General features: G+C 34.5%; 2 protein-coding genes across 3 annotated transcripts; one reads left to right on the top strand and one right to left on the bottom strand.

Annotated features, from left to right (window-relative positions):
• LOC109345073 (mucin-17-like) lies at positions 7,396 to 11,766 on the top strand. Of its 2 annotated transcripts, none has more exons than XM_019583851.1 (6): positions 7,396 to 7,729; positions 7,815 to 8,001; positions 8,218 to 8,338; positions 9,195 to 9,309; positions 9,849 to 11,006; positions 11,242 to 11,766. In XM_019583851.1, exons 2-6 carry the CDS (start codon positions 7,824 to 7,826, stop codon positions 11,497 to 11,499), a joined length of 1,830 nt encoding a protein of 609 aa, XP_019439396.1. In that variant the 5' UTR covers positions 7,396 to 7,729; positions 7,815 to 7,823; the 3' UTR covers positions 11,500 to 11,766. The 2 variants fall into 2 exon arrangements, with proteins under 2 accessions (XP_019439396.1, XP_019439397.1); XM_019583852.1 differs by having other exon boundaries at positions 7,397 to 8,001; positions 8,218 to 8,234; positions 8,271 to 8,338.
• Positions 13,252 to 19,153, bottom strand: LOC109345074 (anthranilate synthase alpha subunit 1, chloroplastic-like). The gene is made up of 11 exons (XM_019583853.1): positions 18,807 to 19,153; positions 18,144 to 18,331; positions 17,870 to 18,059; positions 16,662 to 16,813; positions 16,055 to 16,170; positions 15,730 to 15,976; positions 15,587 to 15,643; positions 15,275 to 15,427; positions 14,881 to 14,961; positions 14,331 to 14,417; positions 13,252 to 13,669 (listed from the first exon to the last, which is right to left on the bottom strand). Exons 1-11 carry the CDS (start codon positions 19,009 to 19,011, stop codon positions 13,352 to 13,354), a joined length of 1,794 nt encoding a protein of 597 aa, XP_019439398.1. The 5' UTR covers positions 19,012 to 19,153; the 3' UTR covers positions 13,252 to 13,351.

Consider the following 19,822-nt stretch of genomic DNA (forward strand, 5'->3'; position numbering starts at 1 on the left):
TTAATTTCTATATCCTAATACAGTGATTTGAAGTAGATGGGGAAGTCAGGTACATATACTCTCCCTTTAAACAATTTTCCAAAAGGCTTGGACGACACACACAATTATGAGTAAATCAATGGTTAGGCTATAAAATTGTCAAGTTTTGAATTCTTTACTTCATATGGTCATCAACACTCATCGTGTATATGTTGCAATCAACACCTCTAAGTTTGATTCCTCTCGGTCTACGGCCATTGTTGCTTTTAAATCTAAAAGCATGTAAATGTGAAAAATGGATTTAGTTACATTACGATGACAATGAAGGTTTACAGCAATGCAATTGTATATTAGAAATAATGTAATTTCAGCATTAATAAGTAGTTTGAGAATAATAGAAAATGAGGAAATTTCCACTAGTAGAAGTTTGCGTTATTTTAGTCTGTTAGTTTGTATACTTTCCTAGCATAGAAAGTTAGTTAGAGTTAATTGGAATTTGGAATCTATAAATAACACTTAACATTTCGACGATGTACGGTTGTTGTAATTGATATTCAATACATTTTCAATACAACTCACTTCATTCTTCTTGATAATTCACATTTCTCTCAAACATATTTTTTTTTCATTTTTCATCTGTTTTCTATTACTACACTTAGTGCATATTATTTCTCTTTTGTTAGATGTTGTGCATTGTGTATGCATAGGAAAGTGGTCTTGGTTTAACATTGTCATGTCATAGTTAGGAATGACAACAAGGCGGGTAGGCTGCGGGTTTGTGCTTACCAACCCCAAATTCGAAATTCAAAACCCAAACCAAATTGAATGAGATTGAAATTAACAATATCATCTCCGAATCCGTCGAATTTCGGGGAACCTGAAAAAATTAAATACAATAATATTAATCCGTATAGCAGAAACTAAACCAAACAAAATGGACTGAAAAATCTTATTTATTTATATATATATATATAAAACTAGAATTACAATGAAGGAATACCAGAGATAATCCTTACATGAAAAAAAAAACAGTATAGATAAACGACCACATATTATAAAAATAAAAACTTTGTAAATAAACATCATTTGGGCCAAATTTTTGTTATTGATAATAATATCAAGTTACAAAGAGCAAAGTTTGTGAGGATTCTAGAGTAAAGTTGAAACAAGTAACAACCCACAAAAGCAAAAGGAAAAAAAGATATAAATATAGTACTTAGCTTTGTGAAAGAAGATTTGGGAATGGAAGGCGAAACCTTATAACCTTGAAGATGAACAAAGAAGATAAAATTCGAACAAAACTAGGAATGAGAAACAAATAGTTGTTCGAAGATGGAGAAGAATAAATGAATGAGAAGATGATGTTGAGTTTTAGTTAAATGTAGGAGAAGATGAAAGTTCACACTTCACTAAGGGAAAATTTACTTAGGTAGTGCACTTTGACCAGAAATTTATCATAGTATTGTAAGTTTTGCACTTATTATATAAGTGGTGCATTTTTTGTAAATCGGCAACCCTATGGCTGTTTTCCTTCTTCTTTTTTTCTCTTGGACCCACATAACTCGACAACAATGGTGGAGTTTATTTTTTTTTAATATTTGCTTTAGAAGTCGTCACTCAAGATAGAGTTTTACATGTTATTTTAATATATAAAGTGTTAATCGGCAATGGTGGTAGAAGTTTAGTTTTTATTTTTAGAAAATCGTCACTCCAGAAGAAGTTTTTCATTGTATAGTGTAAAGCCCTCAATCGTCAATGACATAGGAGTTTTTCACTTTGCCCTAGTTTTTTATAAATCGTCAATGACATAGGAGTTTTTTTTTATAAATCGACAATTGCGTTGGAGTTTTAGGTTTTTTTATATATGTGTAAATCGGCAATGCAGTTGGATTTTTAGCTTTTTTTCGTTTTTTCTTGCCCTAACAGAATCGGCAATGTATGTGGATTTATAAGAAATGAATTTTAATTTTAATTTTATTTTGGTTGAGTTTTATGTTTAAATTTTTATTATAATTTTTGTTCATTACCAACCTATTACTATATCTTGCAACACTAATATTATTAAGAAAAAATATTACAATATTAAAATTTTAATACATTAAATCTGAAACAACTTTAATGACGTCTATGTGATGAAGTGCCACATGGAGGTAGTTTTCTTTTTCTTGGCGGTTGAACTCTTAATTGTTGTTCATTCTGCTGCGAGATTCTCCCTCCACCACGTGTCACCAACTGTGGCTTCTCATCATCTGAATCATCTTCATCTTCATCAACATCCTCAACTAGAACTTCGTCATCAATATGTTGTATACTAGAAATGTTTGTAGACGGCATAGTATGACGATAATATTGTTGAGAATCGTATGCCAACATTGATGTAGTTGAAGTAGTAGCAAACATTGATGATAGTGGGATTTGAGAATTTGATGACAAATAATTGTATGAATAATTATAATTTGCGAACCCATACATTTGCTGTTGTTGTTGAGGAGTAACTGATGAAGTATGTCCTTGAGAATGACTATCTGCTGGAGTTCGTTGCAGAGAGCCAGTTTTCGGTATATGATAATGATGAGTAGGAGGAGCTTCATCAATGTGGGTAGAGTATGCATTGGGCTATAGTTTAGCCAATGCTCCCATCATTTTACAGTCAGATGGGAAGACGTCACATAAAGATTGTGTGGGATTTATAAGTGAAGCTGAATGACGACTCTGATCACAAATTCTTTTTACAAATGTATACTGAAAAATTTAGATAAAATTAGAAGTAAATAATATAATTAAAGAGAAAGTTTAATTTATAAAAAAAAGTTACAATTTCATCCGAGTGCTCCATCTCTAGATATGTATATTCTAGTCCTTTTTAAGTACCACTACATATACTCAGAGTAGTGGTTCAAAGGTAGGGTGTTTGCGGGGAAACCATCGACCACATAGTTATCCCAATTATTCCATATTTGAATCCAACGATGATACTTATGTGGCCAGTCATAATCAGTTTTGTCAGTAAGTCAACTTTATGTAGTTTTTCACAATTCACTGGATCTTTTGGAATTGGTTGACCAAAACCAAATTGCATCATAACCCGATCAGTAGGGTGCTATTCCACAATTGCGAATCATACTAGTGACACATGTGATCGGCTTCTCTCTGAGATGTTTGGCAGGAAAGGCAGTTAGTAATATGGCATCCACTGAAACTAGTAAAATTTTTACTAAAAAAGTTAATATAAAAATAAATATTATAAACTACTCATTCTTCATCATGTGAACCCATCTATTCTCTTGTTTAATTAATTTAACTAATAACTCACATATGATTATAAAATAAAAATAAAGATTACAAAATGTAAAGAATTACATACTAAAAATAAAGATTACAAAATAAACTAGTCATTATGGAAATGTTGTGTAGAACTCTCACCAAGTTCTCTAAATCTTAGTGGACATGTCTTCTTATTATGTCCCTCAGTTCTACACCATTCACATTTTTTAATTTGTTCAAGATGAACTTCATCCATCTCATTATGAATGCGTGTAGTTTTAGGTCTTCCACTTCTTTTCCTTCGCATTAGAGGATTGAGAATGAATATTGGACCAGAATAAGGGAGTCAATATTCTTCATTATCAATCGGTTGAAAGTGACATCTATATGCCTTAACAATATTATCCAACCGATAAATTGGAGAGATAAACTGGCTACAATCTAAACCAGTGAAATGCAAGTTGCGATCGCATGAGAGCATGGAAATCTTAATGATTGAAATTTCCCACAATCACACCAACTATCGGCTAGTTTAACAATGTATATCCTCACTTGACGACCACCAGATCTAGATACAAATTCAACATCCGAGACTAGTCTCCCGTGAAAAATTACGAACTACTTGACACGTGGATTGTCGCTGATTTTCTTTAATCACTTTTGTCAACTCTTCACAATATATATGGTCTGCTCTAATCATGTTAGTAGCTTCATCCCGATGTTGAATGAACAATTTATTTAGCCTATAGTAGGTTGCTCTCACAAGGGGTGTGATATGAAGAGTTCTAGATCCTTTCAGAACATCATTAATGCATTCTGCAAGATTTGTGGTCATGTGGCCAAAACGTCTACCTTCGTTGTATGTTTGACTCCACTTTTATTTTGGAATATGGTCGAACCACGCACCAGCCCTGGGATTTTTTTGCCGCAACAAATTCAACATCCGTTCAAACCGTGGTCGCATCAACTCATAACCTAAAAATTAAATAAAAGAAAATATATCAATCTAGAACATCAACAATATATATAAATTACAAATATAACTAATACATACACATTTGTACGACTTTATCTTTTAGATCAGAATCTCGGAATTCCTTATTGAAGTTACTAGCAAGATGACGAATACAATAAACTGACTGTTCACTAGACCATCCTGTGAACTTGCTTCGAAGTGCAGCTAACAAACCTGTTCCTCTATCTGATATGATACAAAGGTTTGGTTGAGGGGTAACATAAGTCTTTAGATTGTAAAAAATCACTTCCAAACTTCTTTCGTCTCTCCTTCAATAATGACAAAGACAATTAGAAATACTCTTATGTTTCCGTCTATTGAACTCGCTCTAAGCAATGTTCTAGTATATTTCCCAGTTAAAAATGTTACATCCACTAGTATAATTGGTTTGCAATATGCAAACCCATCAATGCATGGTTTGAAAGCCCAAAACACTCTATCCAAAATGAATTGACTAGAGTCTTCCATACCATCTGTAATATGGTGATGTACTTGATATTTTACAATTGTACTGGGAGAGAAATATTGTACAATATTCATCCAACGTGGTAACTCATTGTATGATCCCTCCGATTCACCAAAATTTTTGGCCAATGCCATTTGTTTTGCAGTCCAAGCCTTTCTATATGTCACTGTATAACCAAAACGACTAACAACCTCCTTAACTAGTGCCTTAACTGGTATACTCAGATCCGCAGATACCAAATTAACAACAAGGTCTGAAATAAATGATGAATTTAATTTGCTATGATCTTAGGAAACCAACATAGATACACGACTGTGTGTTCCATTAATTTTCTTAATCTCCCATATGTCACGCTTAATGTTAAAAGAAGCGCAAATTCGCCTCTCACATCCAGCACCAAAATGTGTACATTTCCCAACATATCTATCTGGTCTAGACTCATCAACAACACAATCAAATGAATTTTGAATATGAAATTCTATAATAGCATTTATTGTGGTTTTTTTAGATTCAAATTGCATCTCAACAAATAAATCATTGTTATTATTATTCGTTAAACCACTTGTATGACCAAAATTACGACCATCTTTAGAATTTGTGTTACGAAAAAAATGATGATGGAGAACTATATGTCATCCTAGAAGATGAACCAACATCGACATCCTCCTCATCACTACATATTTCAATGTCTTCTTCATCACTAAAATTGCTAACAATATATCTTAGAATAGCCATATACATTAAACAAAATAATAATATTACAAAAATTTAACAAATAAATATATTACAGTTGATAAAATATAATAGTTCTACTAACCTCTAATCAAGTTTCAATCTATACGAGAAGAAAAGCTCCAAATGAGACAAGTATAAAAGACTGCTGGAAAAAAGTTTCAAGAGAAATGTATTTAGGAGAAGAAGTTTGAGAAGATGTAAGTTTTTAGGAGAAGAAGATAGAAGTGTTGAGTGATTATATAGGGCTAGGATACTGGCGTAAAAAATATCGGAAAAAACTCCTATGCCATTCACGATTTAGGTCAAACTGTGAACAATAATAAAAAACTAGGGCAAAGTGAAAAACTCCTATACAATGAAAAACTCCTTCTAGAGTGACGATTTTCTAAAAAAAAAACTAAACCTCCACCATTGCCGATTAATACTTATATATTAAAATAACATGTAAAATTCCATCTTGAGTGACGATTTTTAAAGCAAATATTAGGAAAAAAATAAACTCCACCATTGTTGCCGAGTTATGTGGGTCTAAGAGAAAAAAAAGAAGGAAAACGGCCATGAGGTTGCCAATTTACAAAAAAATGCACCACTTATGTAATAAGTACAAAACTTACATTACTATGGTAAATTTCTGTTCAAAGTGCAATACCTAAGTAAATTTGCCATTCGCTAACACTTTTAGTTATTGAGGAATGAAGAGTTTATAATTGTGCATTTGTGCAGCCTTTCGCTCTGTAAGTCTATAACAAAACTAATTTAGAAAATATATTAGTTTATTTAATTTTTCAATAAGGGTTGTTTCGGGGTATGGTACCATATATACCAGACTCGAACCAAACCCTAAAATTTAATATCAGATAAAACTCGAACCCAAATCCAGTAACAATAAGTTTAATCCGTTAAATTTGGGTTAGGTTTGAGTAAGTACTCATATGTTCAATTTTCATTGTCATTCATAGTAATACTGAACTCAAGAGCTCTGAGTTTCATTCCTCTCAACTCATGAATTTGATTTCACTAGATTTTCATTATAATGAAGTCTCAGGTCATCCAATAGAAACTCCAATATATCATATGTGAAGATTGAGTTCGAAGGAGTTGAAAAACAATGGTATAATTTAAAAAACAAGAGTAAATTTCAACAATTAAATTTTTAATATTAATTCAATAATAAAAGAAAGATGTAAGTAAGAATTTTTATATTATTATTGCATCCAGTGTTGGAAAAACTAGTTCGTGTTGGTCGGTTCAACCAGTGAACTGGTCCCAATATCAGTACGATACAATAATTATACCGGTTATGCAATCATATCGATCAAAACTGGTCATACCATCGATTTTCAATTGAACCGTACTGGTTATATCGATCGATTTTCAATGAATTGAACCGGTCATACCGACCGATTTTTATTTAAAATTAATTTTTTTAATAAAAATAGAAAAATTATTGATTTTTCAACATTGTTAATATATTATATATGTATATCTAATTTCATCGGCATGATTTAGTTGGTGAACTATCGATTAAACCATTATACCAGTACCCTAACTGATTGGATGATCGATATAATATTAATAACAATACTGATTACATTATTCATTATCTATTTTCAATTATCATTAATTTATAAATAAAATTAATACAAAAAAATAATAGATAATACATTCGTTATGTGTCAATATTATCGGTATATATATACAATATCATCCATAACTCTCAATATATTTTTAAAATGACTCATTACCTAAAAAACATGCTAAATAAACCGAAGTTGGAGGATGCATTAATTAGACCGTTGCAAAAATTCAAAAAGGTGAAAAGGAAGGGTACTATCGTGATTAAAATCGAACCACCAAAACGTGACGTGAAAACAGAGGAACAAAAACAGCTGTCTAGAATCTCATTCTTACATATTCTCCATTTTGGACCTAAAATATCATTTATATTACAATCGTGTGCCACTCCTACTTTTTCTCACTCCTCTCTCTCACCGTCTCACTCATCACTCTCCGTTTTCCGATCTCTCTCCTTTTCTCCCCACGCGCCTTTCACTCTCACATTCCCCACGCGACAATGGCGGTTTCAGCTCCATTAATGCATTTAACTGTTTTTATCTTTTTGTTTACGACAATGCCGTTTCGTTCGAGCTTTGAGCGTCTCGTTTTCTCCGCATAGATTCGAAACTTTGTGACAGAGACCCAGTGCTTTGTTTTCCGTTTCGCACAGTTATCGAGAAACTGCGTTTTGCGTGTAAGGAAACTGCGTTTTGGTGAGCTTAACGAGAAACTGAGATTCTCTAGGCTTTGTTTGGGGTGGTGGAGTTTTGCTTTTTAGGTAGTTTTTCAGCCGTTTAGGGTTTAGAGATGAATCGAAGCTTCAGGGCAGAGGAATCGCAAATGCAAGCTGCGTTTAAGCAGAGGCAGAAGCAACTTGTGAAGGAGAAGGAAGAAGATCTTGCGTTGTTCCTCGAGATGAAGAAGCGCGAGAAAGAGCGCAATGATCTTCATTTTCACAGCTCAGAGGAGCTCGATTTAGCTTTCGGTGTGTAGATTTATATTAAAAAAGAAATTTGTTGAACAGTGTTGAGATTTTGGTTGTTCACATTGTTTCTATTTTAGTGTTTTTGCTAATTTTTCATGATTCTCTATGGTAGTTTTAAAGTATGGTGACGGACCTGCAAAAAAGTGTATGTTTGTGTTGTTTGGATAGTGTAGTTTATGAAAGGATTATGGATGGTGTTGTTTTTCATGTTTGCAGGCTCAAATTCGGGCACCTCTCGGATATTTAACATTTCGTCATCTGCGCCGGCTTCTCATCCGCTTAAGACTGGAGCTGATGATTTTCTTAATTCAGAGAATGATAAAAATGACTATGATTGGTATTTGATGTCTTTCTATTAACATTTTGATTTTCCATATATTTTCTTCCTTATTTATCTTGTGATTTTGTATATTAGTGTACTAATGGAGTTTCAGTTTCTTTTCTGCTTTTTATTGGTAAGTGTAGTAATTGTAGAATGCAGCTCCTAGAGTACATGTTTGTTTGAACAATTGAGTTGCCATATGAAATGAAATTCCTTATTTTGTTGTGGGCTTGTGGCCATTAATTTATTATGTTTTTTTAATACAAGAAGTGTTATTACTATTTTTCCGACCACAAATTTTGCAAATAAGCACTAATGTCATATTGGTCAGACTTGCCTGATTCAATTTCTAAATTAAACCAATTGATGTTTCATACATATTTGGATCTCTCTTCTATTTTTGGTTTCTTTATCTAGAATGACTTGATGAGATTTCCCTCCCTCTTCAACCCTCCATATCCTTGACACTTACTACTAACCATAGCTCACGAGCAATCCTTGGGCCTTACAAATAATAAGACACTCGAACTCTTAACAGAATCCTGACCTATAATTCCACCCATATAATAAAGCTGTGAGAATTAATTAAAATATTTAAAAATTAAAAGAGGTAACCATGCCACTAAATATATTTTTTTAAACTACTCGTCTGCTCTCGCTTCACATTATATATTTTCCACTATCGAAGCCTGCATTTTGTACTGCTTCTGCATCAAACTGGTTTTCATTGTTGCAGATAATTTAGTGACTTCCCCCGTTATGTATGTAACTCTGATGGGCTTGATAATGTTTCTAACTTCTAAGTGATGTAAATCTAGTGCAAATAGTTGTTGTTCATGTTGGCACTTAGCATGGTTAATTGTCTTTTCAGGCTTCTAACTCCTCCTGGTACTCCTCTTTTTCCTTCTTTGGAGATGGAAACTCGTAAGACTGTTATGAGTCAGCTGGGAACTCCTACTGCACGTCCCATGACATTAAAATCTAGAGTAAGCATTTTCCATGAAGCTTTCAGATCATGCTAATTAGTCTGGTTAATCGGAAGATGTAGATTTTTGTGTCTGGTAATCTGGTTTATGTCACAAATGAAATTGTAATTTCCCTTGTGAGTTCCTGGTTTTGAGAGGAAAGAATTGTGAGAAATATCATTGTTATATGTGAACTTTGACTTCAAGCTGAAATAGTGATTTTCTTAAAAAATGGTCAGTAGAATGCAAGTTATTAAAATCCAGGGTGAGCATGTGTCAGTTATTATCATTTTACATCAAATTTAATATGTTGTTAGCAGTGAGTAAATTGGTCATTCTTGCTTTTATTAACTTGTAGTGATTATAGTGATAAAAATGATGTTGCTCTTTTAAAAATTTCCAAAGTTTGGATTTGTTAATGCTTTGCTCGAAATTTGATTTTTGATGGTGCCTAATGGCATTATTGATCTGTGTACCTGACCCCACTTAGTAGAATAAGGCTCGGTTGTTGTAGTGTCAGCAATTCATATTTTTTTGCAATGGTTTCCTTGTGGTTATAGTTGGCAAATTCCCAGCCAGGGAGGACTAACTTAGTATCTAAACAACCGGCTTCCTCCCCTCAGTCAAGCTCTTCAGATGGTGCAACTAGGAGGCCCTCATCATCCGGGGGTCCTGGATCACGACCAGGAACTCCTACTGGACGTCTCACGTCGTCATCAACTTCAAAATCATCAAGACCTTCGACACCTACTCGGGCTACCTTTCCTTCAACTAGGACCATGGTAGCTACATCCAAGACCACAACTTTCGCAGCCAAGCCCATGGTTTCTGCTAATAAGACTTCGTCTTCGGCCATCAAGACCACAGTCCCGGCAGCTAAACCCACAATTCCGTCAAGATCCTCCACACCTTTGTCAAGATCTACCGCAAGATCTTCAACACCAACTAGCAGACCTAGTTTACCTCCTTCCAGGTCTGCATCAAGAGCATCTACTCCAACTCGGCGGTCATCTACATCATCAAGTGAACCCAATATCTCTGCTCCTTCAGTTAATATTTCTTCATCAAGGCAGTCATATCCTGCAACGTCAAGGCAGCCAGCTCCCATGACAACAAGGCAGTCAGCTCCCATGATGACAAGGCAGCCAGCTCCTGTGTCGTCAAGGCAGCCAGCTCCTGTGTCGTCAAGGCAGCCAGCTCCTGTGGCGTCAAGGCAGCCAGTAACATCACGAGGTACTTCACCAACAGTGAGATCAAGACCATGGAATCCATCTGAGATGCCAGGGTTTTCACTTGACGCTCCACCCAATTTGAGGACAACTCTACCTGAAAGGTCACTATCAGCAACTAGGGGCAGGCCTGGAGCACCCACTTCTCGGTCTTCATCTGTCGAGCCTTCTTCTAGTGGAAGACCCAAGCGGCAATCATGTTCTCCTTCAAGAGGACGGTCTTCCAATGGCACTGCTCATATCAGTGGAAACTCAATGCCAGCAGTCAGCCGTGGGTACTCCAGAGTTAATGACAATGTCAGCCCTGTTGTAATGGGCACCAAAATGGTCGAGAGAGTAGTAAATATGCGAAAACTGGCACCACCAAGGATGGATGACAAAAACTCTCCCCGAGGTAACCTTTCTGGGAAGTCGTCTTCATCTCCTGATAGCTCAGGTTTCGGAAGAACACTCTCAAAGAAGTCCTTGGATATGGCTATTAGGCATATGGTATGCATCTTCTCTAAATTTATGTATTGGTATACTGCATCGAAGATTGTATATCACTAATCTTCCCGTATAAAAGCTTATCGATGTCGTAGTTGCTAATGATTTAAGTTTCTCATTTATTAACTTCAGTGAACTTCCTGACTTATTTTCTAATCAAATTGATTAACTTTGTTAGATTAGAACTGATTAAGTTTTATGATTCTTCTCATCATTTTGCTTGTTTCTCTTTGAATAGGATATAAGGAGAACCATTCCAGGCAATTTACGACCATTGATGACAAACATTCCTGCATCTTCTTTGTATAGCGTGAGGTCAGGGCCTCAGCATAGTCGAACACTTAGTGTTTCCGGCTCTCCTCATGCCACAAGTAGCAATGCTAGTTCTGAATTGAGTGTAAACCAAAGTGGTCTTTGTTTAGATAGTAGCGAAGTAGATGATGATATTGGCAGTGAAAGATGTGGTCAATCTCCTGCCAGTGTACGCGGCAGGTAAACTGTAGGCACTTCGGGGGGCTCTGCATATATTTAAATATAACCCACATTCTTATTTTGAATAGACGACATCACCAAGTGGGATAAAGACTAGATTTTTTTTGGGTATTCTTATTCTAAGTTTCATCCATAGCGGATTTTCATTTGGAACTAACCATGCTTCTACTGATGTAAAGCTTATTGGAAGGTATATGTGATTTTAGGTAGATCAGTTATATGTTGTAGCTGTAATGCTTTTTTTATAAAACAAACCGAAGTTTATCCTCTATTTGATGAAAATTGAGCTAATTATCCTCAAACCTTAAGCTATATTTATCCTATGTTGGCGCAAGTGTGTTTGGATTAACGACCATCTTTTTGTCAAGTTTATAAAAAAAAGTAAGGTACCCAGTGATAGATGCAGGTTTCTCTTGGTTATTAATGCTAATACTGCTAATTTTATTATGACGCTCCTTATATTTTTGAACATCCGGAAGTATATTTATGAAAACATTATGTATATAACTTTGGAAAGGAAGTATACAATTTTATATGTTTCTGAAGTGTACTCCCTTCTGGATGTGAAATATATAACTTGAGTGGCTTTAATGACATTCACCAAGAATGTTCACAAAAGGAAACATATCTCCTCTATCGTTGGTCTGTTCCACTTTCAACATCTACTGTTATAGGCAAACTAATGGAACAAAGTGATGTACCAAAATCAGCAAGATAATGTCTTTGGAGTCAAATCAAAATGGCATGGCCATCAATCCCTCAGAGATTTTTTTGTTCTTCTGAGGAAACAGTAGAACCCTGCGATCTATACTGCATGAAGAACCACATGGAGAAGCTTACATTGCAAGCGTAGGTAACGTCTCATGACAAACAAGCCACACAAAGACCTAAATATTTTCCAGCATATGCAACTTCAAAAGCCATTTCCAACTGTTATGCTCGAGGAACAGACTATAATCAAGAAGCCAATGGTATATAGAGCTTGCTGAAAAAGTAGTGTCTGGAGCTCAAACCAAAGAATCCAACACAGAAGACAAAGTCATTGGGTTCATGTAGCATTTGATTTATCAAATGATGAGGGACAACACAGGGAAAATTTCTGTGGTGATCTAGACAAAAAAAATTGCCCCCTTGTTTGGTGGGGGGCAGAAAACCAGATTTTTGTATTGTCTCAGTAGGATGTTTTGTCCAGTACTGAAATCTGTTTACAAATCAAACAATGGATAATTATTTTTGTTCATTGATGTCTCTTAGTTCTCAACAAATCAAACGCCTTGTTACAGAAAATCCAATAACTAGACTTACCATGTAGCTTGTTGACCAAGGCATCTTGCCATGTAATACATATCCTTTAAAATACTTCACCATCAAGAAATACTTGAGCTTGAGTCTATTACTCTCTTCTAATTCAACTCTAACAAAATATTGTTTGATGAGTTCCACTCTCTCCCAAGGTGGTGGCTGCTGCTTGCTACCCATTATAATGTCTCTAAACCATATTTGTTTCTTCCCATCACCAACACCACTGCTAGCTCCACTGCTGTCTCGGTGATCACAAGTTAGCGATGCGTCAAAAACAACTCATCTTTCACGAAGTTTATTCGGAAAACCTAATAAAGTGTTCTAAAAAGTAACTTGAAGTATTTGAACATGGTTAATTAATGACCTTTTTATGAAATATTATGCCATTAAATCATGCATTTCTTATCCCAAATTCATTAAATCATGCATTTCTTTGAACATGGTTAATTGATGAGCTTGATGTTATTCATGTGGTGCTAGTATAAAGTTCAAACTTGAAGTTACTCCTAACTAGATGGCTACATTGTTGAGGAACCCCCAACCCAAGCAACTCATCATTTGTCAACAAACGCTGACTCAGCCAAATCGATGGAACGAGCGAGACCAGCAGCTTTGTTTTGACACTCTTGGTGCTCATCGTCAGGGTCACTGTCAGCAACTACACCAGCACCAGCCTGAAGGTAAGCGATCCACTCGCGGCGTTGGTCCTTGTATGAGTACATTGTGTCATACCTAGTTCCAGTTGGAAACACCATTGTCCTGAGAGCTAGTGCAATGTCCATTTCATCAGAGAAAGAGATATATCCAAATCCACCACTATAAGGACCACGCCTAGCCACTTCCAACTCATCAATTAACTCCATGGCCTTTACCTGCATCAACCATCCATCACGTAAGAAAGACGCTGAAGATTGAAGCACACATGGATGGTATGTATCTATGGCCGAGCAAGCGGAAAACAAATTTGACAGTGCTATTGCAAATAAGTGACCCTAAGAAGCACATGTATTGATACAGGACATAGATATGACAAAATATAGACACTGATACAGACAAAGTTCATAACATAATCGAAAGATATATAAACGAAAAGTATCTAATAAACATGGAAGTATTGTATCCTATCCGATACCAATACTACAACCATTTTAAAGTACTGGTGCTACATAGAATAGAAGTGAACTCAAAATTTCAACCTTGGGGGAGCTCTGGCAGCCAAACATGTCACGAAAATAAGGAGAAACCAACTATAGTGCATAACATAGCATGTACATTTTAAGGATCAACAAGCATGCACAAACACGACTATGAAGATTGGAATAGATATGCAAGGACCTAATCATTGTTTCCCAGAAGAAAAGTAATTAACTTGGCTTTATTTGGATGGAAACATAGATAAGGAGTAAGGACCTAACTAGTAGCATTGCTTTAGCTTAACAGAGCAATAACATAAAATGGAAACGAAATGCTACAATTCTGTTAGATTTTTGGAAGAAATTGTAAGTTGATTGAAGAGTTAAGAAAACTATGAACCTTTGGTGCTCCACTGACAGTTCCAACAGGCAATGCAGCACGTAGAGCATCCCAGCTAGTCAAATGGTCTTGCAACTCTCCGGTAACCTTTAAATATAATAAATAATGCATTACACAATGAATATCATTTGTTGAAACTGCAAGATGCAATCAAATATTATGACTTAATTGAAAAAACAAAGCATTTTCTTGGGATGAAGGTGCGCATCTATATGACATAGGATACAATTATAAGACCATAATTGCATGAATTTTTTTGCCATACATAGAATGATATTCATAACAAATAAAGCCCATAGTTTCATATGTGATGGATAATACAATATATCACTTGACTTAATTCTCCTTTTCAAGAAAGAAGACATCTATAATGTTACCATCTGATATTTTTAAACTTTAAGATGAATCACATGTACTAATTCAACCAAGTTCGGAATACCAAGGTGGTGCAAGCTGTCCCTGGAAGACAGTACAGTTGTTTTGTGCAGAAGAAACTCTGATAGTCATTTTAGAACATTAACAAACATAGATAACAAGTAAAGGTTCTCACCGTTGAGCTAATGTGCATGACATGGGAGTACCGCTCAATATTCATAAGCTTTTCCACTTTCACAGAACCATATTTTGAGACCTTCATTCAGAATTTATATTATCAGAACCATGACAACATAAAGTACAAAATACAAACTATGCCTTCTAAAAAATGTCAGAACAAATTGCTTCCTCTAGGGGAATATAATCATACAAAAACATTTTCTGCACCGTGATATAAAACAGAATAAGGTCAAAGAAAAGTTCAAAATTATAACCTATAGATCTTCTTATCATACTTGACTTGTTACCAAGAAAGGAAGAATACTTTATCAAGGGAAATCCACAGTTTCACACCATAGCAGTTAACAATCAAGGAGTATCCATAACCAAAGTGAGTACTTGTAACACACCTTTCCAACATCATTGCGTCCCAAATCAACCAACATGATATGCTCCGCACACTGCTTTTCATCGCTCAGGAGCTTCGCTTCTAACTTATCATCTTCCTCTTGTGTCTGCCCCCGTCTAATTGTTCCAGCCAATGGGCGATTCAGAACCTTCCTCTGTTCATGACAAGATCATAAGCAATTAAATATACTTAATACAATTTTTGTTCTTCCAATTAAGATTGTAATAAAAATCTTAGTGACCAAGTAAGAAATAGCATTTAATTTAAAAATCAGAAGAAAATGAAATTACTTTAGCTATGTACAAAAGCCTACCTTCTTTATACGCGTAAGAATCTCTGGACTTGAAGCAACCAGAATACATCCCCTAGCCTGTTTGGGAAATATATAATAATCAGAAGATGAAAGAGCTTAACAACAAAGCTTTCCTGAATGAAGCAGTGATTCACAGAATAAACCTGCAAATAAGCCATATGTGGACTAGGATTCACAACTCTCAATGCTCTATAAATTTCATAAGGATTGGCGAAGGTTCTTCGTTCAAATCTCTGACTTAATACAATCTGGAAAATATCCCCTGCTTTAATATGTTCCTTTGCCTGAAGGACCACCTCCTTGTATGCTTTGGGCGTCATGTTTGATGTTTTTAAAGGAGGACCGAAATGGCGAGTTTGCAAATCCACAGATCCTGGAGACAGCTTCGGGCTAGCAAACACACATTATCAATCAATGTTGATTAAACCATAACAAATACATCAGTAAAGAGAGGAACATATAACTTACAATTTGTTATCTTGTAATTTAGCCACTAATTTTCTTAATCTTTCCTTTCCATTCTTGTAAGCATTCTCAGGCGAGGAGCATCGATCAACTTGCACCCAAAGAATCACATATGCTTTCTGTTGGGCATAATACAAATTAGAAATTTAACCAAAAATGAAGTAATGTTATGTATCATACATTCATACATATTAAGGTAATTGAATAACTGAATGATCTTGATCCGTAAAAATGGTGATTCAAAGTGTATGATGGATTCCATATCAGTTTACAGTATATATATATATCATCATAGTAATAGTAAGTCATTTCACGGTTTCTATCCCTTATGAAATGATTAAATCATCATGTGCCAAAAAATGATATAAACAAAGGCATTTAGAAGAAAACAGAAGTAAAAACTGTTTCCTTTCCTCATTAAATGATCACAAATTCAATAATAAAAAAAGCAATTAAATTAACATTTTGCTGATAAAGCATCTGTATTGAGTTTTTTCTTGAAATGATAAGAACCTATACCGCAAATTAGACATACGTAACAACACAAGTCAGTATCACAAGCAATACACTACTAGTTGATACAGTATTTGTGAAGCATAAGAAAAGGTACCTTCTCTACATGATCAAACACAATCACTTTATCATAGAGGCCAAGATGAATGTCTGGAAGATTCCTGTCATCCTTAGGAGCAGTAGAAAATGGTAGCTTTCTCTTTTCGACGTAACGAACTGTGTCATATGAGAAATACCCAGCCCATCCACCTAGAAGAGAAGATTAAACTAATCAGGTTATGTACATAATATGATTAGATGGGGGAAAAGATATCAACAATACAGCTCTCACATTATCAAGTATAGCTAAGAAGAATTGGTATAAAGACAAATACTTCAGCACTTCACAGTTCACATTTGAATAGAAAAATGTTAGGTCTATATAACCACAAGATTTCAACTTCAAATACTACGGTCAAGCAAAAAAACTCTTTAACTTTGCAAGATATATAGTTGCGCTTACTGAAACTGAAAAGAATGAGTTTTTAAAGTATCAATAGAAGTTGATATATAATTAATGCATGTTCCACTAGTCTATTTTCAAATTATCACTTTGTTACAACCAAACCGTTAGGAATTTCTGTTGACTCAACTTATCATACCGTAAGTTGTTTTTAACTGCAGACACCAGGCGTCATACATAGCCATTCATGCTGTATATTAAAACAACAGAATCAATTAATGAAACTATTCTGCCTCCTTATTTCATATGTGAATATTCAGCCTCATTGTTTCATATATAAATTATATGTTTTGGAACATTTACTCATTTATGATGCAGTCCATTATCCTATTCACATATCCTTTTACATTATCTGATACTTCATTAATACATATCCATGAAATATCGAATTTTTTTAAACAAATAAATTATAAATCGGATACTCTCCGATACTCTTAGAATGCTTTTATGATACCTTTTTAGTTCAACTACAGTAGGCAAGCAATTTAAGAATGAGAAAACGAGAGAAAAACATTAAAAACAATGTGTTAAGTAGAAAAGATAGATGATATTTCTATTTGTGAGAAATAAATGATGATTTCTTACGACAATCTGATTTACATTTTGAATTTAGTGATAAAATAAGCAAAAGTATTTTACATGTATATCACAAACATATTGTATCATATATTTTTTTAAAAGATATTTATCGACGGATCGGATATATATCCTATCGGACGTAATATCCATACTTGATAGTTATTGAATGATCATTCATTGACAAGATCCTATTGGTGGTTGTGTTTTGATCACAAAATTCTTACCGCAGAATGCATCTGGAAGTTCATCAGTAAGATGGGGTTTCAAACCCTCTGTGATTCTTCTGGGAATCACCATAGGATCATCCGCAACTTCCTCAGTTAAATGCCCAAATTCATGGTCCATTATTGTAACTTTATTTTCTTTTGCCACAATTTCGATTGTTGGTTGAGCTCCTATAACGCTATAGCGTCCCTGCAATCAATCCAATCTCGAATTTCAATAAAAAGACAAACAACTCATAAATTCAAAATCACAAATCTATAGAAGCATGCTCACGAGATTTGAACTTTCAACATTAGGCTCAGCAGACTCAAAAAGGAAGCTTGGAGTTTCGAAGTCATCTTCCTTAACCAAACATCGGTATGCAAGAACAGGAGTAAGTTGGTCAGAGAATATGGACTCATAAAGAGGAATCAAGTTTGCATGTTTTGAAAGTTCCACAAACTTTCTTGCCTCATCATCAACTGCAACAATATAGGACATGTTTAGTCAAAAGATTATAAATAAATAAAAGTTGAAAACTTGAAATTAATAAAAACAAAAATGCAGCAAATGCAGAATAATTGATGCACCAAATCATCAAACCAAGATCCTTAAGTCCCAAATTTTCTAAGGAATCCTTCAGTTATCCAAAATTAAATAATTTCAGGTCCAATTTAACAGATGATTGCTCTTATTAATTTTTTTCAAATTTAATATTCCTCTTGCCTCCATACCTTACATCACATATCATATCATCATCCAAATTCAAAAAAACACTTACGAGATATTTAGTTACCACTGGATAACATAAGAACTTTATTAAACATGCCCCAAAGATTAAAACTTTAACATCAATCCACTTACCCATTTTCCCATTCTGCCCAGAAATTCTTATGGGGGAACACAAATTTAAAAGAGTGTCAAAACCAAAACAACAGTAGCAAAAAACTCACTTACCAGAGGGTGGGCTTGAGAGTGAAGAAGAGCACCTCAATGTGAGAGGCGCAACAGAAACTGAGACTCCGTTGGTGAGGGTCACCGGAGAAAACTTCCGGCCAGGAGGAACAAGGCGGCGTGAGAAGCCTAAGGGTTGCATTGTTGAAGCATTTGCGGACATGGCAGGAGAGAAAGACAACATTGAATACTTTGCAGAGAGTACCATGTTTGTTTTTCTGTGACCAAGTTCAGTATCTCTGGTAAGAAGGAGAATGCGTCACTCTTTACCTTTGCTACAAGTTCCTATGATTTCAGTGCAACATTAGAAGTTTCTGTTATATATATTTTCCTCTATCGATTGCACTGTTGTGTTTTTATTTGAGTAATAATGGTGTAATGAGCATTAGGGCCTATCCTCCCCATAGTGAACCAAACATAAAATATGGTTTGTTCAATTATTATTTTTAAAGAATCATTTATGTTTAGTTTGATTTGTGGTTTTAAAAATTTAGAAATTGTTGGAACCAAACTTAACTATATATTAAAAAATAGATATCAGGGAAAAATATATTATTAACCGGAATTGAAAATGACTCTGGTTTACCATCATAATTGAATGAGATGTTGAACCGCTTTGAACTCGAGAGATTCTGGTCCGTCCATCTTAAACACAGTTAAACCAAAATAACCTGGGAAGTGAATCGAACAGTTTACTTAAATTAAAAAATTGGAACATTAATCTAATGTTTTGTTTTAGTCTGATCCAAAAAAGATGGAGAGACGATACTACAATATAAATTATACAAAATTATTAATTATAATACAATTACATTTATATATAAATATATATTATGCATAAAAATTATTAATTATGTATAAAATTAGCTGGTCAGACCTAACGGTTTAACCGTTTAAAATGGTTAAACCTAATATAGACCTTTTCTAATTTGATGTCCTGTTCAGGTTTCACAATACTGATTTGAATTATTCAACTAATTGTTTGGCTTAAATCTTAAATTTATGTGAATTGTAAAAAT

The sequence above is a fragment of the Lupinus angustifolius genome, chromosome LG04 (genome assembly GCF_001865875.1).
Source record: "Lupinus angustifolius cultivar Tanjil chromosome LG04, LupAngTanjil_v1.0, whole genome shotgun sequence".
Lineage (NCBI taxonomy): Eukaryota > Viridiplantae > Streptophyta > Magnoliopsida > Fabales > Fabaceae > Lupinus > Lupinus angustifolius.